Source organism: Tupaia chinensis, unplaced genomic scaffold (genome assembly GCF_000334495.1).
Source record: "Tupaia chinensis unplaced genomic scaffold, TupChi_1.0 Scaffold000477_1, whole genome shotgun sequence".
Taxonomy (NCBI): Eukaryota; Metazoa; Chordata; class Mammalia; order Scandentia; family Tupaiidae; genus Tupaia; species Tupaia belangeri.
Genome location: NW_006159986.1, coordinates 573,140 through 591,362, shown reverse-complemented (window position 1 = coordinate 591,362; position 18,223 = coordinate 573,140). Strand labels below are relative to the sequence as shown.

Sequence of the window (18,223 nt, the reverse complement as noted above, 5' to 3'; positions counted from 1 at the left end):
AGAGTAAGATCTGTAAAAATATAAGTGAATCTCAAAAACATTATGCTATATGCCAGAGGCCAGTTAGAGAAGAATAGTGTATAATTCCATTTATCTGGAAATCTATAACAAGAAAACTGTAGTGATAAGAAAGCGGATGAGTGGTAGACTGAGACAGAAGGAAGAGGGGAGACTGACTGCAGAGGCATACAGCATGGGGAAAGTTGGGAGGTTTATGGAAATATTCTATGAAATTTGCAAAATGCAGCTAAGGTGTTGCTTAGCACAAGTACAGCTTTTTGAGTGGAATGATAGTTATACTGGGATAAATGCTTTTCAAAACTTACTGAGGGGTTGGGACCAGCAGTTAACGTAATGGCTATGTCGCTGGACTCCCATGTAGTCCTGTGGTTCGAGTCCCAGACCAGGTGGCTTAAACCTCACTCCAGACACATGTGCATGCGTGCCCAGGATCCCAAGAGGAGAATGGAGGAGAAGGGATTGCGGCATGGCCATCCCCCTCGGGGGTGATTTCTCGCTTTCTGTCTCTCTGTCTCTGTCTGTCTGGCGAGTGCACACGCCCTATAGCAAAAACCTCTCCAAAAAAAACTTACTGAGGGGCCAGCAGGTGGCATGGTGGTTAAGGGCACTGGACTCTGACATGGCTGACCATAGTCCAAGTCCCAGTCCTGGCAACTTGCTTTCTCACTTTCCTTCCCTCCCTGTCTCTCTCTCTTCCCCTCACACACTCTGACCCTCTCTGGTCAAATTATTTATGTATAAATCAATCAGTAACTAAAAAGTTAAATAAAATAATTCTTTAAGAAAACTTACTGAATTGTACACTTAAAATGAGTACATTTTAGTGTATTTAAAGTATATCTCAGGGACCAGCAAGTGGCGTGGTGGTGAAGACACTGGACACTCGCACATGGCCAACCATGGTTCGAGTCCCAGACCTGGTGGCTTGCTTTCTCACTTTCCTCTCTCTCTCTCTCTCTCTGTGTGTGTGTGTGTGTGTGTCTCTCTGGTCAAATGAAAATAAATGAAGGAATGAATAAATGAAATTGAATAAAATAATAAAAAAATAAATAAAACGAAATATATCTCAAATAGGGACCAGCTGTTAACATAATGGCTATGTCACTGGACTCCCATTTAGTCAACCACAATTCGAGTTGCAGACCCGGTGGCTAAACTCACGTCAGGCATGTGTGTGTGTGCACGTGTCCAAGATCCTGAGAGGTGAATGGAGGAGAAGAGATTACGGCATGGCCATCCCCCCCGGGGGGGTATTTCTCGCTTTCTGTGTCTCTGTCTCTCTGTCTTTCTGGTGAGTGCACACACCCTATAGCCAAAACCTCTCAAATACATACACACACACACACACACACACACATACATATATATATGTATGTATCTCAAATAAAGCTAATTTTAAAAGAATATACAGGGGCTAGCAGGTGACGTGGTGGTTAAGGCAGCTGGACTCCCACATGACTGACAGCAATTCGAGTCCTGGACCTGGCACCTTAGTTTCTCATTTTCCTTCTCTCTCACTGTATCTCTCTGGTCAACTTCAAAAAAATTAAAAATATAAAATAATGACAATGAACAAAATTAAATAAAAAATAATTCTTTTTTTAAAAAGTAATATACATTATGTTTCAACTATCTATGAGCACCCCAAAACTTTTAGTGGCTTAAAAGAACAGCAGTCAGTGGGAAATTTTTGCACATTGGAATGAAGATGACAGCAAATCCTCTCACAAAAAGCAGCTATAAAAGTGGACAAAACTGGGGTCAGCAGATGGCATAATGGTTACATTGCTGGACTCCCACATAGTTGACTGTGGTTCAAGTCCCAGACCTGGTGGCTTAATGGTCCCTTCTCCATTCTCCTCTTGGGATCTTGAACATGTACACATACACACGTGTCTGGCCTGGAACTATTCCAATCTCCCAGAGCTTTGAGCAGTCATCAGAGCAGGGCAGACTGTGAAAACCATCAGCTTTGGTGCCGCTGCCAGAGCAGGCTCAGTTGATTTGGACCATTGTCAGTTAAAGCGACTGTAAGGAGAAGCCCATTGGCTCTGTTAGCCTGAGGTTGTGGACCAGAGAAGCCCAGGATTTAATAAGTTCTAGGAGAATGAGTCAGCATGGGGTGCTTTATGAACCACATGTCCTGTGTTGACTAGAGACTATGCCCATGAGGGGCAAAGATAATGGGCACAAGCTAACCACATGCTTATGGCCAACAGAACTTGTATACATGCACAGAAGAAACATTAAAAAAAAAAAAAAAAAAAAGCCTGGCAATGAAGTAAAAGCCAGAGCAGAATTGAAAAGAACTTGAACTTTGTCTTCTCCAGCCCATATACAGAATCATTAGGAAAGAATAGAAGTCTTACTTAGGCTGACCACTGTACTGTAAAGACTTATGGTTGACTCCTAGGAAGCAAGGCTTAAAATTTTTTTTGAAAATTGACCAGCCAGTGGTGTGATGGTTAAAGTGACTGGATCCCAGGACCAACAGTTGGTGTAATGGCTATGTCGCTGGACTCCCATGTAGTCAACCATGGTTCAAGTCCCGGACTCGGTGACTTAAACTCACACCAGCACATGCGCGTACATGCTCAAGAACCCAAGAAGAGAATAGAGGAGAAGGGATTGCGGCTTGGCCATCCCCCCAGGGGGTGATTTCTCGCTTTCTGTCTCTCTGTCTCTTTCTGGCGAACACACATGCCCTATAGCAAAATCCTCTCCCCCCCGCCCCCCAAAAAAGTGACTGGATCCCATATGGCTAACTACAGTTTGAGTCCCAGACCCAGCGACTTGAAAAAACACAGTGATTGCGTGCGCATGCATTCCTAAAATCTCACTGAGGGAAAAATGGAGGAAAAGGGATTATGACGTTGACATTCCCCATGGGGAATACTTTCTCATTTTCCCTCTCTGTCCTCGTCCAGCAAATGCACATGCCTTGCTGGCAAATTAAAAAATAAAAATAAAAATAAATGAGAAAGATACCAAGCACAAACATCAACTGTTGCGTGTTGTGGGGAAAAGTTTGAGCTAGGCAATTTCTAAACAAACAGCAACAAAATAGTGAAATTTCCTCAGGAGAAAAATAGAATTCAGAGTTGTTGTAGTATTATTTATGTCTGGTGTTCAACAGAAACATGGTGTCATGCAAAGAAACATAAAAGTGTGACCCATGGTAAGGAAAATGATACTCAATAAAAACTCTAGATAAGGAAAGGGTAGATGGTAGACTTAGCAGATAACGATTTCAGAGCAGCTATTATAGATATATTTGAAGAACTAAAGGAAACCAGATAAAAAAAAAAAAACTAAAGTATAATGACAACAACTTGTTAAATAGAGACTATCAATACAGATTATACAAAACAAGCCAAATGGACATTCCAAATTTGGAAATACAATTGAAAAATCCACCAGTAGTGTCATTAGCAGATTAGAGATAGTAGAGAGGATAAACCTGTAGGGATTATCCAGTTTGAAGAACAGAAAAATAAAAGATAAAAGAAAACTGGACAGGATCTCAGAAACATATGGGATGCACCCATAATGGAAATCCCAAAGAACAGAAAGAAAGGGGCAGAAAAATAAATTAAATAATAGCTGAAAACTTCTCAGATTTGATGAAAACATCAAAGATCGAAGAAGCTCAACGAATACCTAAACGTAAAAATGTCCATAAATTAGACACACTTTTGAGAGCTAGAAACAGAAAAATTTGAGAGCTAGAGGAAAACAAGTCAAAATGTACAAGATTAATAAGTGATTTCTCATCAGGATCAGTGGAGGCAATGGAATGATAAAGTTAAGGTGATGGGGGAGGGGCCAGCAGATGGCGTGGTGGTTAAGGGTGCTGGACTCCCACATGGCTGATTACGGTTCCAGTCTAGGACCTGGTGGCTGGCTTTCTCACTTTCCCCCTCTCTCTCATTCTGTCTCTCTCTAGTCAAATTAAATTAATTAATTTAATTAAATAATTATTCAAAAAAAAAAAAATACAGAATTGGGGACCAGCAGATGGTGTAATACTTATGTTGCTGGACTTCCACATATTCGATCATGGTTCTAGTTCTGGACCTGGTGGCTTAAACTCATGCCGGTTGTGTGTGCATGCATGCCAAAGATCCTGAGAAGAAAATGAAGGAGAAGGGATTGTAGCCTGGCCATTCCCCTGGAGGGTGATTTCTCGCTTTCTGTCTCTCTGTCCCTCACATTTTCCTGCAAGTGCATACACCCTATAGCAAAAACCTCTCTTAAAAAAAAAAAAAAAGATACAGAATTGTATAAAGCAATAATTATAATGCTATATTATTGAGTTTATAAAACATAGAAGTAATATACGAAATATATTTGATTATATATAAAGTATATTTAAAAGTAAAAATAATAGCACAAAGGAAGGTGAAGGAAAAAGTGTTATTGGAGCAAAGTTTCTTTTTTTTTTTGGAGAGGTTTTTGACTATAGGGCACGTGCGCTTGCCAGACAGAGACAGACAGAGAGACAGAAAGGCGAGAAATCACCCCCCGGGGGGGGATGGTCACGCTGCAATCCCTTCTCCTCCATTCTCCTCTCGGGATCTTGGGCACGCACGCACACGTGCCTGGCGTGAGTTTTAAGCCACTGGGTCCGGGACGTGAACCGCGGTCGACTATGTGGGAGTCCAGCGCCATAGCCATTACGCTAACTGCTGGTTCCCTTGGAGCAAAGTTTCTGTGTTTTATGAGAACATTCTGAAATAGATAGTGGGGACCAGCAGGTGGCATGGAGGTTATAGCATCTGGATCCCACATGGCTGGCTGCTTGGTTCAGATTCTGGACCCAGCTGCCTGAAAAATCACAGTAAGCATATGTGTCTAAAATCCCTAGAAGAGAGTGAAGAAGGGAATGCTGTGTGACCATCTCCCCTGGGAGTGCATTCTCTCTCTTTCTTTCCCCCCTGCCTGCTAGCAAGTGCACATGCCCTATAGCAAATTCAGAAAAAGAAAGATGTACAATATGTAGCTGAAGCAGTGATGTAGCTCTGAATGCCCACATCAGAAAAGAAAGGTCTCAAATCAGTAACATAAGATTAAATGTTAAGAAGTTAGAATAAAAAAGAGCAAATAAACTGGAAGATTAGAGTGCATCAGTGAAATGGGAAATAGACAAAGAGTAATAAAATCAATGAAACCAAAAGTTAGTTCTTGAAAAAAATCATCAAAATTAAATAATTTAGACTATTAAGAAAGAAGAAACAAATCACCAAAATTAGAAATGAAAGAGGACTAAACACTAAACAAACGGACAGAGATTAAAAGGATTATAACAGAATATGCTGACTATGTATTAACAAATTAAACAACTTAGATGAATTGAACACATTCCTGGGAAGGCATAAATTATCAAGTTTGTCTCTAGAAAAATAAAACAACCTGAACACACCTATGACAAGCAAGTTCAGTGAGTAATTTAAAATCATCCTGCAGAGAAAAACCCAGGCCCAGATGGTTTCACTGGTGAATTTCATCAAATATTTAAAGAAGAAATAGCATTAATCTTCAACAAATTTATTGAGAAAATAGAGGAGGAGGGGACCAGCAGGTGGCGTGGTGGTTAAGGTGCTGGACATTCCCACATGGCTGACCATGGTTCAAGTCCTGGACCTGGTGGCTTGCTTTCTCACTTTCTCTCTCTCTGTGTCTCTCTCTGGTCAAAATAAAATAAGTAAATGAATAAATAAAATTAAAACTAAATAATTCTTTAAAAAAAAAAAAAAGAATAAAGGAGAAGGCATTTCCTGACTCATTCTGTGAGGCCAGTATTACCCTGATACCAAGTAACACAATAAAAGGAAATCAACAGATCAGATTTGCTAACTGTTTTTGTTATATGTCTGAGATATATCTCAGGAACAGAAATAATAAAAATAATAAAATAAAATAATAAAAATAATTAACAAAATTTTAGTAGACTAATTCTAATAGCGTATATAAGGGTTTTAGATCATAACCAGGTGGGACTTACCCCAGAAATACAAGGTCTATTTAATATCTGAAAATCAATTCATGTAATAACCCAGTAATAAAATACATGGTAAAGTAAAACAAGAGTCAGGGGAACCAGCAGTTAGCGTAATGGCTATGTCGCTGGACTCCCACGTAGTCGACCACGGTTCACATCCCGGACCCGGTGGCTTAAAACTCACGCTGGGTGTGTGTGTGTGTGCGTGCCCAAGATCCCGAGAGGAGAATGGAGGAGAAGGGATTGCAGCGTGACCATCCCCCATGGGGGGTGATTTCTTGCTTTCTGTCTCTCTGTCTCTCTCTGTCTGGCGAGCACACGCGCCCTATAGTGAAAAACCTCTCCAAAAAAAAAGTCAGTAAACTCTTACTACATCAGGCCAAATAAGTAAATACTTTGGACTTTGTAGCCCATGTACTCTATAGAAACTACTTGATTGCTGGAATAAAGGACAATAAGCATTTAGTCATTTCAGTATGATAGGCAGCCTCCAAAATGGTCCCCAGGTTATCCCTACCTGCTTGTATAATCATTTTCCCTTGAGAGTTAGCTGGATCTGGTGACTCATTTCTAACAATAGAATACTATAAAAGACATTGGATTATCACTTTTGAGATTAGGTTACAAAAAGACTTCTATATCCTGCTCTGCTTTCTCTTGGGGTTCTGGCTTTCAGGGAAACAAGCTGCCCGGTTGATGGTACCTCTGAAGAAGAAGAAGAAATGAAATGAAATAAATAAGTTTTAAAAAAAAATTCATAAAGGCCAGGCATGGTGGTACGTGCTTATAATCCCAGCTACTTGGGAGGCTGAGGCAAGAGGATAGAGTTCTAGGTCAGCCTGGGCAAAATAGCAAGACCTTTCTCTAAAAATAAAACAAAAATTCTTAAAGGAAAGTGGATGGTTGGACCAGCAGATAGCATAGTGGTTAAGGCACTGGACTCCCATGTGGCCAACCATAGTTCAAGTTCCAGATTCAGTGGCTTGAGACTTCATGCCGCGTGCATGAATGCCCAAAGTCCTGAAGAGGAAATGGAGAAGGGATTATGGTGTGTGGCCTTCCCCCTGGGGAATGATTTCTCACTTTTCTGTCTCCCTGACTCTGTCTCTCCAGCAAGCATGCACACCCTATAGCCAAAACCTCTCAAAAAAATAAAGAAAAAGAAAGTGGCAATACTACGTATCTTATTTGTTTCAGCCCAATACTAGTCCTTGTTTGGTAAACCTTGCCACGCTCCCAATTCTTTCATTACTGCCATGTAATCTTGAGCATATTTTTAGGTAAAAGATCAGAGGCAGAGCATTCAGTCTTCATGTTTAACTACATGCTAGCAGATGAGTAGCTTTCTGTTGTTCTAGATTTGCAAAATGTACATAGATTTCTTAGAACCCACATAAGTAGTAAGTTGTTAATGCCTGTTACCATTTCCAGATATGACTCAAACACTATCCTCCCCTCCTGCAGATTCTCATACACAGCACAACCTTTTTTCTCTTGAGATTAGTTTACAAAAAGACTTTTATATCCTGCTTTCTCTTGGTAGCCACGTCTTCCTCAATGTGAAAGATACTGAATTTATAACTGCTTTTTTTTGGGGGGGGGGCTGGTATGGAAATTTTACAGTTTTTATGTATATACATATATTTAGTAAGAATGGTATATGATATACTAAGGATGTGTTATTTTGCTTGTTCATTACTTTCTCCTTTTTCCATTTTTCAGTACATGTGCTAGCCTTAGCAAGTTCTGTTCCAAGCTCAGGCACCTTGACTTGGCTTCCTGTACATCAATAACAAACATGTCTCTAAAAGCGCTGAGGTAAATTTCTTGTAATAAGCATGTCCAGTAATCAGAACAAATACATACTTTATAAAAATAACTGGTATAAAGTAGAAATTGAAGGCATCTATGCTTTATGGACATATTCAAGTGAAATGACTTGGGATGAGTAGAATTTCAGATCAGAATAGTACAGTTTATACATGAGTGATTAGATATTTTGAAGGCTTGTTTTCAAAAAAGAAAAGCCACTGTCACATATTATAGCTTAGTGATTAAAACAGGGTTCTGGAGTCAGATTTTTTGCAGATTCTTAAGTAAACATAATCCGGCTGAGCTTTTTCTTATATCTTATAGCATTATTAATTAGGATTAAAAAGGTAATACTAGGCTGAACCACATAAAGTTGTGCCAATACTTGATAATTTTTTGTTCTAAAAATGATAGCTTCAGGTGATTCAACCGAATTCATTAAAATTACAGAGGGGGGACCAGCAGTTGGCATAATGGCTATGTCACTGGACTCCCATGTAGTCAACCGCGATTTGAGTCCTGGACCTGGTGGCTTAAACTCATGCCGGGCGCATGTGTGCACGTGTCCAATATCCCAAGAGGAGAATAGAGAGGAAGGGATTATGGCGTGGCCGTCCCCCCGAGGGGTGATTTCTCACTTTCTGTCTCTGTCTCTCTCTGTCTTTCTAGCAAGTGCAGGCGCCCTGTAGCAAAAACCTCTCAAAAAAAAAAAAAAATACATGAGAGGACCAGCAGTTGGCATAATGGCTATGTCACTGGATTCCCATGTGGTCAACCGTGGTTCGAGTCCTGGACCCAGTAACTTAAATTCACATTGGGCACATGTGCGTGCATGGCCAGGATCCCAAGAGGAGAGTGGATTGTGGCATGGCCATCCCCCCAGGAGGCGGGGTGATTTTTCGCTTTCTATTTCTCTGTCTCTGTCTTTCAGGCGAGCACACACACCCTATAGCAAAAACCTTTAGAAAAATAAACAAAACAGCAAATGGCATAGCAGTTACATTGCTGGTCTCCTACATGACTGACCATGGTTCGAGTTCCAGACCTAATAGCTTGAAACTCATGCTGGGCACATGTGCATCCCCTAGGTCCCTGAAGGAGAATGGAGGAAAGTATGATACAAAAGGTATCTCTTAAAGGGAGAATAAAATGCCTATTCTCTTTGTAAACTTCATTCAGCCTTCTGTAAATATTTACCGTCCTGGGTCAACCTGTGGCTTGGTGGTTAAGGCAGCTAGATCCCTTATGGCTGTCCATGTGATTCGAGTTTTGGCCACATGCTGGGTGCATATGTGTGCACAAAGTCTTGAAGGATAGAGAAATGGAGAAGGGATTGCAGCATGACTATGCGCTACGGGGGTGCTTCCTGGCTTCCCTATCCTTCCAACTCTAGTTAGCGCACACACCATCTGACAAATTTAAAAAAAAGTAATTACTGGGAACCAGCAGTTAGCGTAATGGCTATGTCGCTGGACTCCCACGTAGTCGACTGTGGTTCGGGTCCTGGACTTGGTGGCTTAAACTCATGCCGGGCAAATGTGTGTGTATGCCCAAAATCCCGAGAGGAGAATGGAGAAGGGATTGCAGCATAGCCATCCCCTCTGGGGGGTGATTTCTCACTTTCTGTGTCTCTTTGTCTGTCCTTCTGGCGAGTGCACATGCCCTATACTAAAAACTTCTCCAAAAAAAATAAAAAGAAACACAGATTTGGTTAAGTACAGTATAAGGAATCCAAAAATGTGGCTCCTTTTACTCCTTCCTTAGGAATATTGAGCATTTATATATATCAGACTTTTTGCCAATTAAGATAATAAATATGACAGTATTTGTCATTTATAAAGTATTTTCACATAAATAATCTCATTTATTTGAAATGAAGAAGATAGGACATTTTATAGATTAAAAAAAATCTTTAAAATTGTCAGGTGCCAGGTACAATGAAACAACTGTGACGTGTAACTAGGATGTTGATGTCCTTAAGCTATTCAGTCTAGAAAAAAACTGCTAACATGTATCATATTGAGGTACAATTAAGTGCTATGATATGAGTGAGTATATCAGTTTTGGGAGAACATGGCATGACTGCTCTTGAACTAAGGTTCAGTAAAGCTTCCTAACATGACTTGCCTGACAAATCAAATTGTTAATGTTGAAGAAGGAACTTGATCATAGAAAGCTTGGGATTCTATGTCCAAACATAAAATTAAACTACTGATAAGACAGAGGGATCAATTGAAGCTAACATTTTGATAGAAGGCAGAAAATGAACACAAAATATCCTAAATTCAGCCTATCCTAAATTCAGCCTATCCTAGATAAGGAAATTTACAAGCCTTTGTAATTTTTTTAAATAAAAATTTTAAAAGTATTCATTACTATTTTGATACTAGTAGAATTACTTGGTAGAGAATATGGGTTTGGCTTAGCCTGTGGCCTAATGGTTAAGGAAGCTGGATCCCACATGACCAAACATGTGGTTCAAGTCCTAGACCTGTCAGCTTGAAATGCACACTTGGGTAATATGCGTGCATGCCCAAAATCCTAAAAGGAGGAGTGGAACAGAAGGCATGGCAGTGTGACCGTTGTCCAGGAAGGGGTGCCCTCTCCTTCTTTCTTTATCTGAAAAGCAATATTGTGCTTTTTGGTTAAGCTAGATTTGAGATGATGCTGCTAGTGATACAGCCCCATGTAAATACCACAAACATTGATAAATCAGTGTTGTTTGTTTTGCTATGCAAAAACCTGTATTCTAAGTCAATGTTGAGTAAATATGTGTATTCTTATAGGAGAGAATGGGACTGTATTTATTCCTTGCCTAAACAGCCAATTAAGTAAGACTTTGGTGTCTTTAGAATTGGATATAGTGAAATATTTATCTTGTTTTGTTTTATCCTAAGTGAGGGATGTCCACTGTTGGAGCAGTTGAACATTTCCTGGTGTGACCAAGTAACCAAGGATGGCATTCAAGCACTAGTGAGAGGCTGTGGGGGTCTCAAGGCCTTATTCTTAAAAGGCTGCACACAGGTAATGAGTCCACATAGTGCTTCTGCAAGTCAGAGGAACCATAAGCTGTTTGTAGGCAGCCCCAAGATCTCTGTGTTGAGGGAAATGTTAGTTGTATGTGTCATTGTGCACACATGCTTACCAAAAAAATTAAGGTATTTTCCATAAAATAAAAGGAGAGGAATTAATATTTGACCGAAGAGAAATTTAGTGAAGAGAGAGGCAAGGTGAAGAGAGGTAAGATACTGAGGATTTGCCATAGCCAAGAAGGGTTTCATGTGATTTAATCTGTACTGAAGAGAAAACTTGCCATTGTTGTCACTGCCTGATTCTTTAAACTGGACAAAGAAGGCAGTCTCAGTAATTTTAAATTTTTTTTTTTTAATTTGACCAAAGAAACAGAGAGAGAGGGAAAGTAAGAAAATGAGAAAGCTAGCTGCCAGGTCCAGGACCTAAACCAGCCAGCCATGTGGGAGTCCCAGCACCCTACCACCATCCCACCTGCTGGCCCCAGTCTCAGCTATTTTCGCTTGTGTCATCATCAGGAGTTTTTCTTAAATGTGCCAGCAACCTGCATTTTATAGTGTTCATGCTCATTTTTTACCAGTCACATTACAAATCCTACATATTTTATAAGTAAAAACTACTTATTTCAGTATTTTAAAGTGCAAAGAGGAATTGATAGAACCTAGAACAAAATGATTAAGAGTGGATTTAAATGTGACTGACAAATTGATGCTAAGCTCCCTATCTTATTAGTTACTAACACCATATCATGGATTCCATTAAAAATGCCCTTACTGGGGCAAGCAGATGGTGTAGTGGTTAAGACACTGGACTCCCACATAGCCAACCACAGTTCGAGTCCCAGACCTGAAAATCAAGTCCCAGGAGATAAAAGAGAAGGGATTGTTGTGTGGCCATCCCCCCTATGAGTGATTTCTCACTTTCCCATTGTCTCTGGCTAGTGTACATGCCTTATGACAAAAAACTAAAGGAGGAAAAAGCCCTTATTTTGAGGCCAGCAGGTGGTTTAGTTAAGGTGCTGGACTCCCACATAGCTGACTGTGGTTCGAGTCCAGGACCCAGCGGCTTGAAAATCATGCTGGACCTGTATGCATATGTGTCCAAAGTCCTGAGAGGAGAATGGAGAAGGGATTGTGGTATGGCCATCCCCTCTGGGGGTTGATTTCTCACTTTCCTTCTCTGTCTCTCTCTGGCAAGTTCACATTCCCTATGGCAAAAACCTAAAATTATTAGATCATCATATTTTTCTATACAAAAATGAGTCATGACTTTCCTGATAACCAAATAAATAAATAAATAAATGCCCTTATTTTATTACCATGAGGTAGGAGCTCCATTGGTTGAAACAGGGTTTTGGGTGTGTGACTGCCATAAAACAGCAGCTTGAGCTTCTGGTTATTTATGGAACCCTAGAAAATATTGATTCGAATGCATCATTATAATCAGTTACCGCCATCTGTTCATAGCACTGTAAGCATGGCAGTGATCTTCTAGCACAGATAAACACTGAGTTCCTTTCTCAGCTCTTTCTCCCAAAAGTTTGTTTTGGGAAAACTTTATAGGTGGTATAGAAGTGTGAAAATTATTTTAGTTTCATAATCTCTCAGCAAAATACTGTTAGATATATTTTACTTATCAGAAATCAGATTTGTAAACACTAGACTACTTCTTTTTTGTGTTTTCCTTGATGGGATGATAGTGAATTTGATGTGGGGAAAATATAAAAATATCAATAACCAGACTAATAATGTACTTAGTATGATTATTGTTCATTGTTGCTATGAAAATTGGTTGGCTCTATTGAGAATGTATTGCTGATACATTCTATTGTATGATGTTTAGAATGTACTCTTAAATTTTGTTTTCTCTTTTTGTAATCTTTCTAGCTAGAAGATGAAGCTCTCAAGTACATAGGTGCACATTGTCCTGAACTGGTGACTTTGAACTTGCAGACTTGCTTAGTAAGCATTCTTTCCCACAAATCCTTTGACTTAAGCATTTATTTCAGTAATATTATTGTATGAGTTTCATTCATCAAGACTAGCAGTTTTCCTCCTACAACCCTAAGGACACTGTAGATATACTCTTTACTTGCTTAACAGTACTCATTCTCTTAGGGGTTTTGACATAGATAAGTGGGAGGGAAGCTTATGAAGAATTACAGATGAGCTTACTGTAACTCCATGTCTTTCTTCTTCTTTCCTTCCTTCCTTCCTCTTCCTCTTCCTCCTCCCCTCCGTCTGTCGCTTCCTTCCTTCCATCTTTCCTGTTTTGCTATAGGGAGTTTGCGCTTGCTGGAGAGACACAGACAAGGAGGGAGAGAGAAAGTAAGAAAGCACTCTCCAGTGGGGATGGCCATGCCATAATCCCTTCTCCGTTCTGCTCTTGGGATTTTGGGCATACACACCCCCATGCACCTGGCATTTTTCTGAAGCTTCTGAGTCTTGGACTCAAACTGCACAGTCCACTCTGTGGGATCCAGCCACCTCAACCACCATGCCACTGGCTTGTCCTACCTCTTTCTACCTAAGAAAACTGTGTACTTTATTGTTCTTCATTTTTTAAAAAAAAATTTTGCCAGGGGGTGCACGTGTTCACTGGAGATAATGAGAAAACATTCCTTATGTTCACATTGTAATCCATTCTCCACTTCTTCTTTTGGGATTTTGGGCACATAGGTATATGTGTACCCAGTGTATTTTTCACACTGCTGTGTCCAGAACTTTAACTATGCAGTTGGTCATGTGGAATCCAGCCATCTTAACCACTATGCCACTGGCTGGCCCCCAGAATTGTCTACTTTTTAAATTACTCACAGGAGCTGGCAGGTGGCATGGTGGTTAAGGGCGCCAGACTCCCACATGACCGACCATGGCTCAAGTTCAGACCTGGCAACTTGCTTTCTCACTTTCTCTCTCCCTCTCCCTCTCTCTCTTGTGTGTGTGCATGCATGCGAGTATGCACTCTGTCCCTTTCTGGGCAAATTAAAAATAAATAAATACATAAATACATAAATAAAGTTAAATAAAATAATTCTTTTTAAAATTTTATTTATCCATTCATTTATTTTAATTTGACCAGAGAGAGACACAGAGAAAGGGAGAGAGGGAAAGTGAGAAAGCAAGCGGAGTTTTTTTTGTTTGTTTATTTTTTGGCGGGGGGGGGAGGCTTTTGCTATAGGGCATGTACGCTAACCAGACAGAAAGCGAGAAATCACCCCCCCAGGGGGGATGGCCACACCGCAATCCTTTCTCCTCCATTCTCCTCTCAGGATCTTGGGCACACATGCACAGGCGCCTGGCATGAGTTTTAAGCCATCAAGTCCGGGACTCGAGCCGCAGTCAACTATATGGGAGTCCAGTGACATAGCCATTATGCTAACTGCTGGTCCCCCAAGCTGGCATTTTTTATAATTTAAAAAAAAATAGGGGCTGGCAAGTGGCTGGTGGTTAAGAACACTGAACTCCCACGTGGCTGACTGCAGTTCGAGTCCTGGGCCTGGCAGCTTGCATCAGATGGTGTAGTGGTTAAGACACTGGACTCCCACATAGCCAACCACAGTTCGAGTCCCAGACCTGAAAATCAAGTCCCAGGAGATAAAAGAGAAGGGATTGTTGTGTGGCCATCCCCCCTATGAGTGATTTCTCACTTTCCCATTGTCTCTGGCTAGTGTACATGCCTTATGACAAAAAACTAAAGGAGGAAAAAGCCCTTATTTTGAGGCCAGCAGGTGGTTTAGTTAAGGTGCTGGACTCCCACATAGCTGACTGTGGTTCGAGTCCAGGACCCAGCGGCTTGAAAATCATGCTGGACCTGTATGCATATGTGTCCAAAGTCCTGAGAGGAGAATGGAGAAGGGATTGTGGTATGGCCATCCCCTCTGGGGGTTGATTTCTCACTTTCCTTCTCTGTCTCTCTCTGGCAAGTTCACATTCCCTATGGCAAAAACCTAAAATTATTAGATCATCATATTTTTCTATACAAAAATGAGTCATGACTTTCCTGATAACCAAATAAATAAATAAATAAATGCCCTTATTTTATTACCATGAGGTAGGAGCTCCATTGGTTGAAACAGGGTTTTGGGTGTGTGACTGCCATAAAACAGCAGCTTGAGCTTCTGGTTATTTATGGAACCCTAGAAAATATTGATTCGAATGCATCATTATAATCAGTTACCGCCATCTGTTCATAGCACTGTAAGCATGGCAGTGATCTTCTAGCACAGATAAACACTGAGTTCCTTTCTCAGCTCTTTCTCCCAAAAGTTTGTTTTGGGAAAACTTTATAGGTGGTATAGAAGTGTGAAAATTATTTTAGTTTCATAATCTCTCAGCAAAATACTGTTAGATATATTTTACTTATCAGAAATCAGATTTGTAAACACTAGACTACTTCTTTTTTGTGTTTTCCTTGATGGGATGATAGTGAATTTGATGTGGGGAAAATATAAAAATATCAATAACCAGACTAATAATGTACTTAGTATGATTATTGTTCATTGTTGCTATGAAAATTGGTTGGCTCTATTGAGAATGTATTGCTGATACATTCTATTGTATGATGTTTAGAATGTACTCTTAAATTTTGTTTTCTCTTTTTGTAATCTTTCTAGCTAGAAGATGAAGCTCTCAAGTACATAGGTGCACATTGTCCTGAACTGGTGACTTTGAACTTGCAGACTTGCTTAGTAAGCATTCTTTCCCACAAATCCTTTGACTTAAGCATTTATTTCAGTAATATTATTGTATGAGTTTCATTCATCAAGACTAGCAGTTTTCCTCCTACAACCCTAAGGACACTGTAGATATACTCTTTACTTGCTTAACAGTACTCATTCTCTTAGGGGTTTTGACATAGATAAGTGGGAGGGAAGCTTATGAAGAATTACAGATGAGCTTACTGTAACTCCATGTCTTTCTTCTTCTTTCCTTCCTTCCTTCCTCTTCCTCTTCCTCCTCCCCTCCGTCTGTCGCTTCCTTCCTTCCATCTTTCCTGTTTTGCTATAGGGAGTTTGCGCTTGCTGGAGAGACACAGACAAGGAGGGAGAGAGAAAGTAAGAAAGCACTCTCCAGTGGGGATGGCCATGCCATAATCCCTTCTCCGTTCTGCTCTTGGGATTTTGGGCATACACACCCCCATGCACCTGGCATTTTTCTGAAGCTTCTGAGTCTTGGACTCAAACTGCACAGTCCACTCTGTGGGATCCAGCCACCTCAACCACCATGCCACTGGCTTGTCCTACCTCTTTCTACCTAAGAAAACTGTGTACTTTATTGTTCTTCATTTTTTAAAAAAAAATTTTGCCAGGGGGTGCACGTGTTCACTGGAGATAATGAGAAAACATTCCTTATGTTCACATTGTAATCCATTCTCCACTTCTTCTTTTGGGATTTTGGGCACATAGGTATATGTGTACCCAGTGTATTTTTCACACTGCTGTGTCCAGAACTTTAACTATGCAGTTGGTCATGTGGAATCCAGCCATCTTAACCACTATGCCACTGGCTGGCCCCCAGAATTGTCTACTTTTTAAATTACTCACAGGAGCTGGCAGGTGGCATGGTGGTTAAGGGCGCCAGACTCCCACATGACCGACCATGGCTCAAGTTCAGACCTGGCAACTTGCTTTCTCACTTTCTCTCTCCCTCTCCCTCTCTCTCTTGTGTGTGTGCATGCATGCGAGTATGCACTCTGTCCCTTTCTGGGCAAATTAAAAATAAATAAATACATAAATACATAAATAAAGTTAAATAAAATAATTCTTTTTAAAATTTTATTTATCCATTCATTTATTTTAATTTGACCAGAGAGAGACACAGAGAAAGGGAGAGAGGGAAAGTGAGAAAGCAAGCGGAGTTTTTTTTGTTTGTTTATTTTTTGGCGGGGGGGGGAGGCTTTTGCTATAGGGCATGTACGCTAACCAGACAGAAAGCGAGAAATCACCCCCCCAGGGGGGATGGCCACACCGCAATCCTTTCTCCTCCATTCTCCTCTCAGGATCTTGGGCACACATGCACAGGCGCCTGGCATGAGTTTTAAGCCATCAAGTCCGGGACTCGAGCCGCAGTCAACTATATGGGAGTCCAGTGACATAGCCATTATGCTAACTGCTGGTCCCCCAAGCTGGCATTTTTTATAATTTAAAAAAAAATAGGGGCTGGCAAGTGGCTGGTGGTTAAGAACACTGAACTCCCACGTGGCTGACTGCAGTTCGAGTCCTGGGCCTGGCAGCTTGCATTCTCACTCTCTTTCTCTCACTCTGTCCCTCTCTGGTCAAATTAAAATAAATAAGTAAATAAATGAATGAATAAATAAATAAAGTTAAAATAATGTATTTTATTCATTTTATTTATTTTAAACTAAAATAAGTTAATAAATGAATGAACAAGTGAAGTTAAATAAAATAATTTACTTTATTTATGTATCTTTATTTATTCATTTTACTTACTTTAATTTGACCAGAGAGGGAGGAAGGGGAGAGAGAGGGTTAGAAAACAAGCCGCCAGGTCTGGGACTCGAACTGTGCAGCCACATTGAAGTCCATCACCCTTTACCACCACACACCACCTGCCAGCCCCAATAAAATTATTATTATTATTATTATTATTATTATTTTAGAGGTTTATGCTATAGGGCACGTGCACTCACCAGAAAGACAGAGAGACAGAAAGTGAGAAATCACCCTCCAGGGGGATGGCCACGCCGCAATCCCTTCTCCTCTTGGGATCTTAGGCACGCACACACACGCGCCCAGCGTGACTTTAAGCCACCAGGTCCGGGACTCAAATCATGGTCAACTACATGAAAGTCTAGCAACATAGACATTCCGCCAACTGCTGGTTCCAGTAATTATTTAAAAATTATTTTTAAAAGTGCTAGAAAAATTTCACAAACTTATGTATTTAAAATTACAGTCAACACTTTATAACCAGTATGGACTGGCCCTATAGCCTAGTGGTTAAGGGAACTAGGTCCAGCATGGCCAGCTATGGTTTGGCTCAGCCCTGGCAGCTTGAAAAACACCAGGCCCAAAATCCTGACAATATGGCAAGATGGAGGCAAAAGGGTTGCAGGGTGTCCATCCTACTAAGGGATGCTCTTTCTTTGTGTCAATAACCACTGATCTAGAAGATGACAAGCATTATGTACCCTTTAAATTACTTTCAGTTAGTGTATATATTTAGCATTTTGACTTGTTGATTGACTTCTGTGCATACTCTAAACTCCTGAATTTTACCCAAGTAATCTAGTGAAGCTATTCAGGGACCTAGAACATGGATGATACCTGATACCCCTTCAGCTTTTTTCTTCCCCTATCCCGCCTTTTTTTTTTTTTTTTTTTTTGTGTTTTTTGAC

General features: G+C 40.4%; 1 protein-coding gene across 3 annotated transcripts in view; it reads left to right on the top strand.

The window, feature by feature from the left end:
* FBXL20 (F-box and leucine rich repeat protein 20) overlaps positions 1-18,223 on the top strand; it is a 66,174-nt gene that overhangs the window by 27,250 nt on the left and 20,701 nt on the right. For 2 of the 3 annotated variants that reach the window (XM_014590693.1, XM_006155882.1), the window contains 3 exons: positions 7,745-7,840; positions 10,732-10,858; positions 12,751-12,825. In XM_014590693.1, the coding sequence (XP_014446179.1) occupies positions 7,745-7,840; positions 10,732-10,858; positions 12,751-12,825 (298 nt within the window). The remainder of the gene's footprint in view (positions 1-7,744; positions 7,841-10,731; positions 10,859-12,750; positions 12,826-18,223) is intronic. The other variant, XM_014590694.1, reaches the window with a different exon arrangement.